This window comes from Mastomys coucha, unplaced genomic scaffold (genome assembly GCF_008632895.1).
Source record: "Mastomys coucha isolate ucsf_1 unplaced genomic scaffold, UCSF_Mcou_1 pScaffold20, whole genome shotgun sequence".
Lineage (NCBI taxonomy): Eukaryota > Metazoa > Chordata > Mammalia > Rodentia > Muridae > Mastomys > Mastomys coucha.
In genome coordinates this window covers 24295940-24309554 of record NW_022196903.1, presented here as the reverse complement: position 1 = coordinate 24309554, position 13615 = coordinate 24295940, and the positions used below count along the sequence as shown (strand labels likewise).

Genomic DNA, 13615 nt, shown 5'->3' with positions numbered 1-13615 from the left:
CGGCCTTCCCTAACAGCCTCACATTTCACACCCATGTGGTCTTTGTTCTCAAAGAGGCTTCCTCTGCCTGAAGAATGTTTTCCCGATTTTTCAGCTACTGAAAGCTATCAGTCATGAAAAAGTCATGAAATAGGATGTCATCCTGGAATGTCTTAATGGAAGCTGTAGTCCTTGAGTTGCCAGTGCTCAGTTAAGGTGTCAGTTCTAGGGGTTTTTCCCTGGTCAGTAAACAGATATGTTATTTTCTTTCCTGGCAGTTTGCATTTTCAGTACGCAGCCAGATAATGTTAAACAACAGTGCTTATTTTTATGTCTTCGACTAGACCAAGTGCCAAAATAGGATCCGCCTGACTTATGCGTTAGGAGCTCTCAGCTTACAGCCCAGGTCCAAGGAAATTCTCAGCAATACTAAGTGAAACGAATAGAAGAAACCCATTGCGTTGAAGACCCCTGATTTAAAAGAAACATAGGAAACTAGCAATTTGATTTTGGGGGTGGGGCAGGGAGAGTTTGAACCCAGACTCTGCTCAGGATTTACCACTGAACTGTAACCTCTGCCCCATCACCTACTCGATGTCATGAATTTAAAGCATTATTCATTGAGGACTATTATATTTTCAACACGTATGGAATGAATAGCACGCAAAGCCTCTAGAGTTTAAGTCCAGTCAAAACAAATACTAAGCTCATGAAAGACAATAAAGCAAATTAGTTTGCCTTAAGATGAGGAAAGTGTGCAACTACTGTTTGGGGTATCCAAACCACCAACTCAAAATATAACTCTCATCTCAAAGAAAGTTTATTCTGGAGCCAAATGTGAATGGCCATGACTAGGAGTTCAGATTTCACGTACCAATGTAGTAACAGTTTGATGAAGTTTTTATAGTAACAGAACTAAGAAAATTGCTTTTCAAATACATTGGCAGAAACATCAGAGAATAGATTACAACAAAATGGGAGAACCTTTCTTATAACCCTCAGATAAAATTATCTGATGATGCACTTAGCTCTTGAGTTGTGAAAGCTAGTGGTCTGCTAAACCATACACTCCAAAGGAAATTAGTGTTCTGTTTCTACAGTCCATATGACTTGCCTAATGGTCATAAAGCTGTTAGGTTAGTTGCAGAGGAGAGAAGTAAAAAGTTCTTAAATAAATCGATATTAAGAAGGTTAAATATGTCCTGAAATAATTTGGCTCTGTACTAGAAATGTTCTGACTTCTGCACAGCACTGAGGGTCTAATCAGCTAGCAAGCCTTGAAGAAGGCTCAGTTTGAAAGTGCAACTGCTTTCTTTGCACCCTCATCCCCTGTTCCCCCATTGACCAAGCATTGTGTTTTGTGCATAGTGCAGGGACACATAGTACTTACTGAATATTATTAATGTTCCATGTTGCTGGGAAACACTTCCTAGCATCTGCTGTAGATGAGGCTGAGTAGTAGGCAGGAGAGCAATCTTCAAGAGAGGGGAATAGCCTGTTAAAGCCGTTAAGACAACAACTTCTGGATCATATCATTAAAATCTACTGGTCATTATGTTCCAGATCTATTTTTAAGTCCTCTGTATTTGTCATGATGTGGCATATATTAAGAATAACACACATACACACACACACACACACACACACACACACAAATAATCAAGAACATTGTCTGGCCCAGTGGCATAAAAGTAACAAGTGAAGGAAATGGGCATTTAAACAATCAAAAATTTTAAAAACCCAACCAACCCTAGATTGACTGTATATTTACCCCTGTTTTTGCAGTTACTTGTATTCTGTGAATTTTTTTATTTATAATTGGAGTTTTAAAACAAATCTATTAATTTTTTAATTCTAGTGAGTTTTTTTTTTTTTAATTATGTGTTTTGGTTCTGGCCAGCTTGATTTCATAGCGATAATCTCTGTAATATAGGGTGGTTAACTCTAACTCTAGGAAAGACAGATGATCAACATGTAATTTATCATAGCTCTTATCTGTTGGCTACTGGCCAGATCTGTTTTATTATATTGGTATTAAACCAGATTTAGTTGGGGAAAGTAAATAGAAGGCCGCATTATAAAATAAATTATATAACAATATAATATTCCTATAAATTTTCCCTTAACTGGATTATCTGTTTTATGTACAAAATATTAATAGCAATGATAGAAGAAATTAGACTTGTTAGAAATCACAATTTTAATCATAGGGTGTAGCACAATAGTAAGATGCTTGCCTAGCATACATAAAGGCTCTGGAGTCAATCCTAAGCCCCACTCCCATTCTCCAAAAAGAAGTCAGAATGTTAAAGTCCTTGTAGGCAGAACTAAATCTTACATCTTATTTTAATGGCAGAAATGGAAATGAGACTCCATAAGAAGTCACTGTAGTTTTGTCTATTTCCTTTTTATTAGCAAAATATAAATATCATTTAATCTAAAAAGCCCAGCTTATTGTAATGTAGACTACGTTAAGCACTCATTTAATGACTCGGCTTCAGCACTTAAGGTATAGAACTTCAAGGATGCTGTAGTATTCCAAATATGATGTTGTATTAGAGGTGGATGTCTTCGGTATAAATGAGTGAGAAGAGTTAACCAAATCTTCAAGCGCCTCTAGCTAAAGTAAACGAAGGTAAAGTTACTTTGTTCAACATCTGAGCATATTATAGCCTTTTACCGTGTTTAATTGGTTGGACTCAGTTAATTTTTTCCAAGATGAAATGTTCTTAACCACCGAGCCAGCTCTCCAGCCCCATACTTGAAATTTTTAAGCATAAAAACTAGTTTTGAGTAAGGTGGGGATTCAAACAAGTACAAAAAGATTAATGACTTTGTGAGTTCACTAAAACCAAAATTAACACTACTTATTATTTAGTTATATGCCAAGCAAAATATCATAGACAATTTCTGAAAATACCTAATTATAAAAGGATTTAAGAAACAAAAAAGAGACCGGGCAGTGATGGTGCACGCCTTTAATCCCAGCACTTGGGAGGCAGAAGCAGGTGGATTTCTGAGTTCGAGGCCAGCCTAGTCTACAGAGTGAGTTCCAGGACAGCCAGAGCTACACAGAGAAACCCTGTCTAAAAAAAAAAAAAAGTTACGTTACTTGAGATAGATACTTGGTTGTCAATGAACTTGAAGAGGTGTTATCCAGCCTTTCTGAAGCCCATATAGATGTGTTCTCAGATGAAGTTTAACATGTTTCGTCTTAGAAGTGTGACCAGAAATTCATGCCTTCCAGTCTTGATGTTGTGGTTGTAGAGGTGCCTGGATCCATGTTTTTCTTCTCTGTCCATCAGATGAAGTCTTTGCTGTGATGTCTTTTTCTTATTCTTTTTTTTTTTTTTTTTTTTTTTTTTTTTTTTTTGGTTTTTCGAGACAGGGTTTCTCTGTGTAGCCCTGTCTGTCCTGGAACTCACTCTGTAGACCAGGCTGGTCTCGAACTCAGAAATCCGCCTGCCTCTGAGTGCTGGGATTAAAGGCGTGCACCACCACCACCCAGCTATGTCTTTTTCTTTCAGTTGATGAATCACCCTGTTTCCTTATTCTCTGAGCAAGACTCTGTAACTAATTTTGAAGTTTTGGTTACCATAGTTAAAGGTTCTTTATAGTAACATATGCTTTTCTTTAATGGAGATGGCTCAAATACTTTTTACTTATTTTTTAAATACAATGTCAAGTACTTTAAACGTTTCATTCGTTGAGAGTTCTGTACATTTTTGGATCATGTTAACCTCCACCCCTAACTCTTCCCCAATCTCTCCTTCCCCTCCTTCCCTACCCACCAGAATTTAAGTTCTTATCTGTTAGACCCTCTCCAGACCCATTTGTGCTGTCTAAATATCTTGAATGTGCAGTCTTCACTGGCTCATGGTCCACTTACCAGGGGCTAAGACACTTAGAGAAAACTGTCTCTTCCTCTCCCAGGAGCTAACAGTTGCCAATAATTGAATGGCTAGAAGCAGTACTGTGTGCACAAATCCCCTCTCCACACTGGGGTTTGGCCTGCATTGGGTCTGCAGGTTGTATGCCTATTACTGCAACCTCTGTGAGATCATATATGCAGCTTCCCTGGTGTGGCCAGAAGATAGCTTCCACGTAGTTACCCACTGCCTGTCACTCTCATGCTCTCTGCATCCTGTTCTGAAATGATTCCTGAACTATGGAATCTATGGACGTGGGTGGAGGTGATATATATATGTGTATATATATATATATATATATATATATATATATGTGTGTGTGTGTGTGTGTGTGTGTATGTATATATATATATATATATATACACACACATATATATGATTCTTTATATATGTATCAAAGAGGCTCTTCAGGGCTGAGAATTCATCAGTCTCTTATTCTCGGCATCTTGGCCAGCTGTGGGTCTCTATTATCAGCATCTACTGCAAATAGAACCTTCTCAGATGAGTGCTGGAAGATGCACTGATTCCTAAGGGTATTCCAAATGAAACACACATATCTGAAAATCCAAGGCTGACATCCACAGTTAGAAAAATGCAAATGACATTGTCTTGATCTTTAAGACTCCTTTGGTATAAGTCATAAAGTTTTAAGACACATCTATTTCATAAGAACACTACTAAGGCTGTTTATTTGGGGGGGTGCAGCGAACTTTATTGATGGCATTCAAGAGAGTAGGGAGGGTTCCCTAGGCCCCTCCTGTTATTATGGGGGTCTGGGATGGAAATTGTGAGGGAGATGCTCAGTGTTGGGGACCGAGTTGGGATAGGGACTACTCAGCAGCTCAGGGCCTCTCTCTTGTCCTCAGCATCCTTGCTGGGGTGGGTGGTCCAGGGTTTCTTACTTCTTGGAGGCCATGTAGGCCATGAGGTCCACCACCCTGTTGCTGTAGCCGTATTCATTGTCATATCAAGAAATGAGCTTTACAAAGTTGTCATTGAGAGCAATGCCAGCCCCAGCATCAAAGGTGGAAGAGTGGGAGTTGCTGTTGAAGTCGCTGGAGACAACCTGGTCCTCAGTGTAGCCCAGGATGCCCTTCACTGGGCCCTCAGATGCCTGCTTCCCCACCTTCTTGATGCCATCATACTTGGTTTCTCCAGGCGGCATGTGAGATCCACAATGGATACGTTGGGGTTAGAAACACGGAAGGGCATACCAGTGAGCTTCTCTTTCAGCTCTAGGATGACCTTGCCCACAGCCTTAGCAGCACCAGTGGATGCAGGGATGATGTTCTAGGCAGCCCTACTGCTATCACTTCACAGCTTTCCAGAGCGGCCATCCACAGTCTTCTGAGTGGCAGCAATGGCATGGGCAGTGGTCATGAGCCCTTCCAAGATGCCAAAGTTGTCATGGATGAGTTTGGCCAGGGGGGCTAAGCAGTTGGTGGTACAGGATGCATTACTGACAATCTTGAGTGAGTTGTCATATTTCTTGTGGTTCACATCCATCACAAACATGGGGGCATCAGCAAAAGGGACAGAGATGATGACTCTTTTGGCCCCACCCTTCAAGTGGGCCCTGGCCTTCTCCATGGTGGTGAAGATGCCTGTAGACTCCACAACGTACTCAGCTCCAGCATCAATCACCCCATTTGATGTTAGCAGGATCTTGCTCCTGGAAGATGGTGATGGGCTTCCCGTTGATGACAAGCTTCCCATTCTCAGCCTTGACTGTGCCGTTGAATTTGCTATGGGTGGAGTCATACTGGAACATGTAGACCATGTAGTTGAGGTCAATGAAGGGGTCGTTGATGGCACAATCTCCACTTTGCCAAGTGCAGAGCAGAAGGCAGCCCTGGTAACCAGGCGCCCAGTATGGCCAAATCCCTTCACACCGACCTTCACCATTTTGTCAACAGGATGAGGCTGGCACTGCACAAGAAGATGCAGCTGTCTCTGGAACAGGGAGGAGCAGAGAGCCTACTGAGGCTGTGTAATGTTGCTTGTATGTATATTTTTAGGGATTACCACTTGGCATTGGATTGTCATTTTGGTAGCTAATTCCTCCCTCTAAAGGCAATTGTCATTTGCTGGTAATTCTTCACCTAGAGATGGAGCCCCGTGAGATTTCCCAAATCTATGTTGGCGTGTAAACTGGTGTCACTGTTTAGGTCTGGTCTAGACAGCCATTTTGCTGGAACCAAGTACTTATTTTATAAGAAATGTTTTCTAAAATGGGTAAATCTTAGGAGAAAATCAAAACTTTAGTTAATTTTTGACAATTTACTGGTGCTATTTTTAATCTAATAAGCCATTTTTTTAAATAAATTTAAATATTTGTCCATTAAAATGACTTCTATGATTATGACATAGTTTAGTAGGAATGCCCCAAGTAACTGTTAAGGTAATGGCTATCTAACAAGCAAAGGTGTTGTCCAGTAGGAAAACAAAACACATAAGAGTAAGATCTCATCACAGGTTTTGAGTGCCTTATTTAGTAAAACAATAAAAGACAGTCTTTGCTTTTCAAAGGCATTTTTCATAAACATTAGTAAGATTACATCAATACTTAAGGAAACCTTACTGTGGCAAACAGAATCCAGCATTGATTTATCTCAGCTCATTTTAATAAACTTTATATTATACTCAACTTATAGTCATATCTACTTTAAGTTTTACTTTCAAAATATTTCTGCAATATAATTCAACCTTCTAAAATTATTCTCCTTCATTTCCACTTTGGAACAATCTCTATCTTACCATATGAAGTCTTTTCTCAACTAAATAATTTTTTAAAACCTTTGATCAAGAGTACATCATCTCTTACCTATAACCACTATTTGTCCTTCTCTCACTTAATATTTTTAGACTCATCCTAGTATTTTGATATTTTAATAAAATTTAGAAAAGAATTTAAAATCATAATTCAATAAAAATTTTCAATAAAATTTTTCAATAAAAATTTTCAATAAAAACACAGGAGGCTATATCTAAAATACAGAAAACATATGCATGGTGTTCAGCTATAAACTTGACACAACCCAGAGTCACTTGGGAACAAGACACTTGAGCTATGGCTTCCATCAGACTGGCCTTTGGGAATGTCTGGTAATTGATGTAGGAGGGCCCAGTCACCCTTAGGCAGGGGAACCTGAGCAGTTTGAGTAGCTGAGCAATCTAGTGAGCAGTGTTCCTCCATGTCTCTGCTTCAGTTCCTGCCTTGAGTTCCTGCCTTGGCTTCATTCAACGATAGACTGTAACCTAGAGTCAAATAAGCTCCTCTCTCTCCCAAGTTTGTTTGGTCAGTGTTTATCATAGGAACAGGTAATCTAGGATAGAAATAGATCCAATTAAAGCAGGCTGCCCATTCACTATCTGTTTTCTAGGACTTTGCTTTTGTATGCAAAATATATTTATAATATTAAATGTTTCTCATTGAGAGAACTGTAAAACTAAGTTATTGTTGGTAGCTCTCCCCATTTTTTCCTAATACTCTGTAGATAAAAGTTTGTAACTATCGCACAGAAAGCTGGCTGCAGTGTTGGATGGTGGGCGAGCTTCTAGCACTCCTTTTTGGAAACATTGTTTCTCTTGAAAATCCCAGATCTCAGTGTGCTATTTCAGGGATGTGTGTTTGGTATTAGGTTATGTTCTGCTTTGGGGATTAATTTTCTCACATTTTACCCCGAGACTGTCTTTTCCCTCTGTAGCTCAGGGTTGCCTCAGATTATCTCAGAGTTTACAGACATGGGCATATCTCAAACACTGGGTACCGAAACCATTACCTCTGTTTTTCTGAATACATTTCCTCCTTCCTATTCAGGAACAGGAGATGCTTGTTGAACTGAGTGGGAAACCTCTGTGGTAGGTCTCAGATGCCTTCTGATGATGCGCTCAGCTTTTGTGTTGTGAAAGCTAGAGGCCTGCTAAGTTTCTAGTGCTGTTTCTACACAGTCCATACGGTTTACCTAATGGAGCTGTTAGGTTGGGTACACAGGAGAGCAACAAACCACCCCTAAATGAATGGCTATTGAAAAGGCTAACACTGACCCCAAGTAACTTGTTTCTGGACTTGCAATTATACTTGATGCTCTAATGAGTTAATCAGCTATGCAGAAGGTTTAGTTTGAAGGGGGCAGCTTCCTCTGAGACTTTGACGATGAAACAGAAGGGCATTGGCCATCATGGATGGAGAGCTTCCTGGGGTGAGGCTCAGGCTGGACTAAGGAGGTCTTAAACAATAGAGGAGTCTTGGGTGTGGGGAGAGCAGAGGGTACGTGTTGAGGCCAAGTAGGGATCCAAGGACAAGGTGGCACTCAGGGAAAGCATAGCTGACAAGTTTGCATGAGGAATGGAAAGTCTTAACCTGAGGAATCTGAGCTGAAGGTAGGGGGAAGTGTGCCTATGTGAAGGGCAGACTGAAATGTAAAGGAACACATTTTCACATAAAGGCCAACTACAAGCAGGCCACCACAGGAAGTGTTATTTCAAAATCTTAAAAATGCCTTCTTGAGGAGAGGCACAGTATGAGGCACTGTTAAACCCAGAACGAGTCACCCCACTCTCAAGGAACTGCAGGCCAGAGTGAAGATATGCTGTGGAACTCTGTCTTCTGGACATAATACCCGAAAAGCCAGAACAGCTGCTATTACTCCTGGAAGACCCTCACATGTTGGGTCCACTAACATTCCCTCGCAGAAGGGAGGGCTCATGTTCCAACACCCAGTGTGGTGGTTTGTTTATGCTCGGCCCAGGAAGTGGCACTGTTGGAAGGTGTGGCCTTGTGGGTGCGGGCTTTAATATCCTTGTCTTAGATGCCTGGAACAAATATTCTGATAGCATCCTTCGGATGAAGATGTAGACCTCTCAGCTCCTCCTGCACCATGCCTGTCTAGATGCTACCATGCTCCCACCTTGATGATAGTGGACTGAATCTCTGAACCTGTAAGCCAGACCCAATTAAATGTTGTCCTTATAAGAGTTGCCTTGGTCATGGTGTCTGTTCAAAGCAGTAAAACCCTAACTAAAACATCCACATACAAAGTTAACATTTGCTGGGGATTGGGGACTCCTTTGTGGTGTGATCTCCAGTATTAGTGGTCTGTGTTGTGGTAACCCCTCACTCATGTTCCTGTAAGTAACCTCAAAGAACCCATTGGTTCACCAAGCTAGACTTGAACCCAATTCTTTGGTGTGGTGTTGCCCTACCTGGGATGAATGGAAAGGCTTCCAGGTGGGTGAAGGAATCATACCTTGGAAGTATGTCAATGAAAACTAGACAGATAGTGAATACTGGAGAATCCCTGTAAATAACGGCCTGACCTAGGAAGAGAAGGAAAATAAGCATATGAGAGAGGTTTTAAAAGTAAGAACAACAGGAAGGAGGTACATCTTAGTCAGCAGAACATGTCTAGCATACAGAAAACCCTGGGTTCAAGCCCCTAGCATCATGCAAATCAGGTGTGATGGCACAAGCTGATAGGAGGCTCAGAAATCAAGATCATTCTCTACTACATAGCAAGTTTGAAGCCAATCTGAGATGCATAACACCCTTTCTCAAAAACAAATAAAAAAAGGTATAATACAATCTGTATATATCACTTAAAACTATATACATGTATACAATTTCATATATAATTTAAAAAAAATAGAGGGCTGGCAAGATGGGTCAATAGGTAGAGGTATTTCCTGCCAAGCTTGATGACCAGAGTTCAGACCCTGAAAGTCATATAATGGAAGAAAAACAGTGTCTGCAAGTTGTCTTCTGTCCTCTGCTTACATGCTATAACATGCACATGTACATGTACATGTACACACATAAACATACACAGAGAGAGAACACAAATAAAAAATTAAAATATGTTTTAGGGTTAGCAATGAAAAAATTAAGGCAACACTCAAATGTTTGGCTGTGGCTGTATGTAGCTCAATGTAGAGTGCTTGCCTAGCACACACAAGGACCCAAGCTCACTATTCAGTACAGCAACATAAAATCTTCAAATGATCCTGATGCGTGAGGAGGGAGAGGAGTAGAGCGCGGGTGTCTGAGTAAAGGGGACGGAACGAACTCTTAGGCTTGGAGGAGATATTTAGGAGTCTTGGTCCAGGAGGCAGCTGATGAGAACAGAAGTGCATTCTGAGAGAGAAGCAAAGTAGGGCCAACAAGAACCCCAGATCAGAAAGTAGGACTTAGGAGTGACACACGTAAGAAATGACACCACCAACAACACCCAGGGCATACCAGTCCATTCTGCCTCTGAAAACTGTACTTAGGGTCTGCTGTGGGCAGGCACAGTGCTCTGAACCGTAAAGACTGATGCATCCTTACTCTGTGGTTCAACTGAGCCCTCCACAAATAGGTGAAGTGTTTCCTGTGTGCCAGGTACTGCTCTGGGCACTGTGAATGTGGCCATAAGTAAAGGGAAGTAAATTCTGTCACTTTGCTTACATTTGGCTTTGTAGGAGCAGGTTAAACAGATAAGATTTTAAAAGCAAGGAGGAGTAAAATTCAGTATTTTACTGTAGCGAGGAATGTTGAGATGATCATGAGTTTGACACGGACTGGCTAATTTAACGAGCAACTGGCAAGGCACATCAACCAGGTATGTCCATGTTTCAGGGGCTGTTAACCCAAAAGGCTGAGCCAGTGTTTGTATGGTGGAGACAGTCTCAAACCTAGTTAGTTAGTTTGAACAACAAAAGGAAAAGTCACCCTACCTTAATTCTTTATCTTCTGGGTTCCTATAATAATTGTTCCTAAGGGGGATGGTGATATAACTCAATTGGTAGTGCTTGCCTAGCATGTATGAGGCCCTGCCTTTGGTCCCCAGCACCACATAGAGAGGGAGTGGTTGAAAATGCCTGTAGTCCCAGCATCCATGAGGTGGGATATGAGAACCCCTATCTCAAAACCCAAACAAGAGCTTCCAACCCAGGGCAAGGTTGAACAGCTTGAACTGGGAGCCAGGCAGAGGAAGGACGAAGTTGTACCAGAGGGATGTGAGCACAGAGGAAACCACACTTCTCTCCTTGGTTTATGGCTTTACTCTGTTTAAATTAGATAAATAGAAGCTTGGCGGGGCATCTCTCAGAGATGTACTTCCTGTCTAGTTCTCTTCAGCTTTTCTCCCAGGTCTCTTCTGTTTTCTTGTGTTACTCCTTTTCTTTCTGCCTCTCTTCTCCGACTCCCTCCCACCAGCTTCCATGTCCTATCAGCTTCCGTGTCCCTACTTCTCCGGGCTTGCTTTCCCTTGCTGCATCGCTCTTCTCTGGGCTCCATGGGTGAGGGTTGCTGTTTTCTGAGGCTGTGGTGAGAACACACGGAGAGGCTGACAGGAGAAGGCGCTCTTGTCAGTGCTGCTGAGATAACTCTGGTGTGTTCCTAGGGGTGACTTCCTTCTCCCTTTGAGCCCCTTGAAACTGACTGCTGAAGAGAGGTGCTGGTTCAGGCCGCATAAACTCTCCCCAGTGGGAAAGGAAGCATCATATAGAGTTTCCTGTGTGTGCCGGAGAGAAAAATGATCAATATCATATAGGTTATTGAAAAACTCTTCTGTGAATGCATAGACACAATAATGGCCCTTTTGTCTGTGGGGCTTTGTCTCCCGACCAGGGGTTTTTAGAAACTGCAGACAATTCCAAACCATATAGATGTCATGTCTTCTGACATATATGAATTAGATAAAGTTTAATTCATAGGCATGGTATGATATTATCAACATGCCTACATAAAGCAAACGATTGTGTTCTAACAAAAGTTATGTGACCGTAGTTTTCTTTCTCAAATAGTGAGTCTCCATTTAATTTTTGAACTGTATTTGGTTGTGGCTGAGACCCCAGAGAAACCACGGGAGGGGTGCCTGTGCTTATTTACATTGTAACTTTTAATTTATTTCATTGTGTGTTGAGTGTGGGTGTGCATGTGGGTTGGTGTGTGTGATGTATGTAGATAATGAAACTAGAAAAGAGATCGTGGGAAGGCAGGAAGACCTCCTGAGGAGAGAAGAGACAGCAACCGAATGCAGGGGAGAAGAAAGCAGAAAGAGAAGGGGGCCAGCAAGAAGGGGCAGTGGGAATAGGCAGTGGGAGGCGAGGTACAGGAGAACAAAGTGGAATGACATCTACCTGTGAAGTGGCCTAGTGACTGCTTGCACAGTTACTAACTGAAAAACCAGGAAAATGCCATAGCAAAACCATTGCTTTATACGTTCATTTAAAAATTACTTTAAAAATAAAGCTTTTATATAAATACAATAAATATTTTTATTTTTATGAATTAGAAAAACATACATCATTCCACCTTCTTTGGGACTCTGTTAGACACAGTGTATGGAAGGTACTTCACAATGTTTGTTGAATGAATGTAGAATGGGGAGGCTTGGAGCGTGGAAAGAGAAGGCTGGGACCTCAGGGAAGTTTGCCCTCACCAGCCCTGTCAGCTAGCTTCTTCTCCCTTTTGGTACTCCATCACCATCAGAAAGACACCAAGAGCTATAGGGAAGGAGAAGGGTGGGAAGGACCACAGGAACTCCAGAACTCCAGGAAAAGTCCACATTCCTCCCTCACACAACAAGAAGAAAAGGCTCTCGTTCCGAGATCACCAGTTTAACAGTCTGCCCTTCAGTGCCACTTGTGGGGACTCTGGGGTTTCTAGAGAAGTAACACTGCAGAGTTTCACTCAGTGTCTTTGGAGGTAAAGACAAAGGAGATGAGTAGAGTTGAGATCATTGTGGCCAGTGACTGCCCATGCCCCTGCCCATATCATTTGGAATCACTCGGAGGACCTTAGGACAAGGTCCTGATTCTGAACTTGAACTTTAGCCTGTCCCAGGAAGGCCACCAGATCAACCCCACGACCACCATACCTCTAGTTAGGGACAGCCATGGCCTGCAGGAGGCAGCCAGAGTACTGAGGAGAGAGAGTGGCTGTGGCCCAGAGGGGTTCTCTCTTTCCCACTCTCCGAACATGAAAGCGTCCCTCCAGTTGAGATCGCAGGTACAGGGGATACTGTCTTCACAGGGAGTAGCTTTCTCTAGTTAAGAAAAGGAATGTATTTGCATTCTCGATCACAAAATGCTCTGGGAGCTAATAGCCAACAGTTTTAGGCAGAGAAAGCCATTGTATGCCAGGCTCCTTTTATCATTTCTGACAATGACGTAAAGGCAACTCCCCCACAAACCCCATTTTACAGATAAGGACTCTGAGGCCCACAGAGGCTGGTTAACTTACTAATGGCCACACTACGGTGAAGCAGACAGAGTCCACGTGCAAAGCCAACCAACCTGGCTCCAGAGCCCGTGTTCTTTATCACAATACAACATCATGTCGAACAAAATAGCCTCAGTAAACGGAGAGACGACATAGTTGGGACAGGTTACCAGAATAAATCTCCCTAAGGAGATTCAGTCAATTAAAGACAATGGCCTTGAAACCAGAGGAGCAAATCCAGAGCCTGTTCTTAGACCCTTTGCCCCTCGATATTCAAAATGTAACCAAAGCCTTGGCATCAGTTGGGATCATAGTAGAAATGCACGGGCTCAAGGCCCTATGCCCAAATCTAACGAATTAGAAGCAACATCTTAACAAGACCAAGGGTCAGCTTGTGTACCTGTTAATAGGGGCACATGGGTGAGCTTTGGGCCTCTCGTTGTCTAGACTGAATACACACACACACACACACACACACACACACACACACACACACACACAT

At 42.0% G+C, this 13615-nt stretch overlaps 1 protein-coding gene and 1 pseudogene across 6 annotated transcripts in view; both read right to left on the bottom strand.

Annotated features, from left to right (window-relative positions):
- Window positions 1-4611: 4611 nt before the first annotated feature.
- LOC116098039 lies at window positions 4612-9414 on the bottom strand (annotated as a pseudogene). Its single transcript, XR_004121674.1, has 2 exons — window positions 9158-9414; window positions 4612-5859 (listed from the first exon to the last, which is right to left on the bottom strand). The product of XR_004121674.1 is annotated as a glyceraldehyde-3-phosphate dehydrogenase-like (transcript).
- Window positions 9415-10931: 1517 nt separating this feature from the next.
- Fam71f1 (family with sequence similarity 71 member F1) overlaps window positions 10932-13615 on the bottom strand; it is a 24626-nt gene continuing 21942 nt past the window's right edge. For all 5 annotated transcript variants that reach the window (XM_031381348.1, XM_031381350.1, XM_031381351.1 and 2 more), the window contains 2 exons: window positions 12770-12937; window positions 10932-11401 (listed from right to left, as the gene is read on the bottom strand). In XM_031381348.1, the coding sequence (XP_031237208.1) occupies window positions 11388-11401; window positions 12770-12937 (182 nt within the window). In that variant the 3' untranslated portion in view covers window positions 10932-11387. The remainder of the gene's footprint in view (window positions 11402-12769; window positions 12938-13615) is intronic.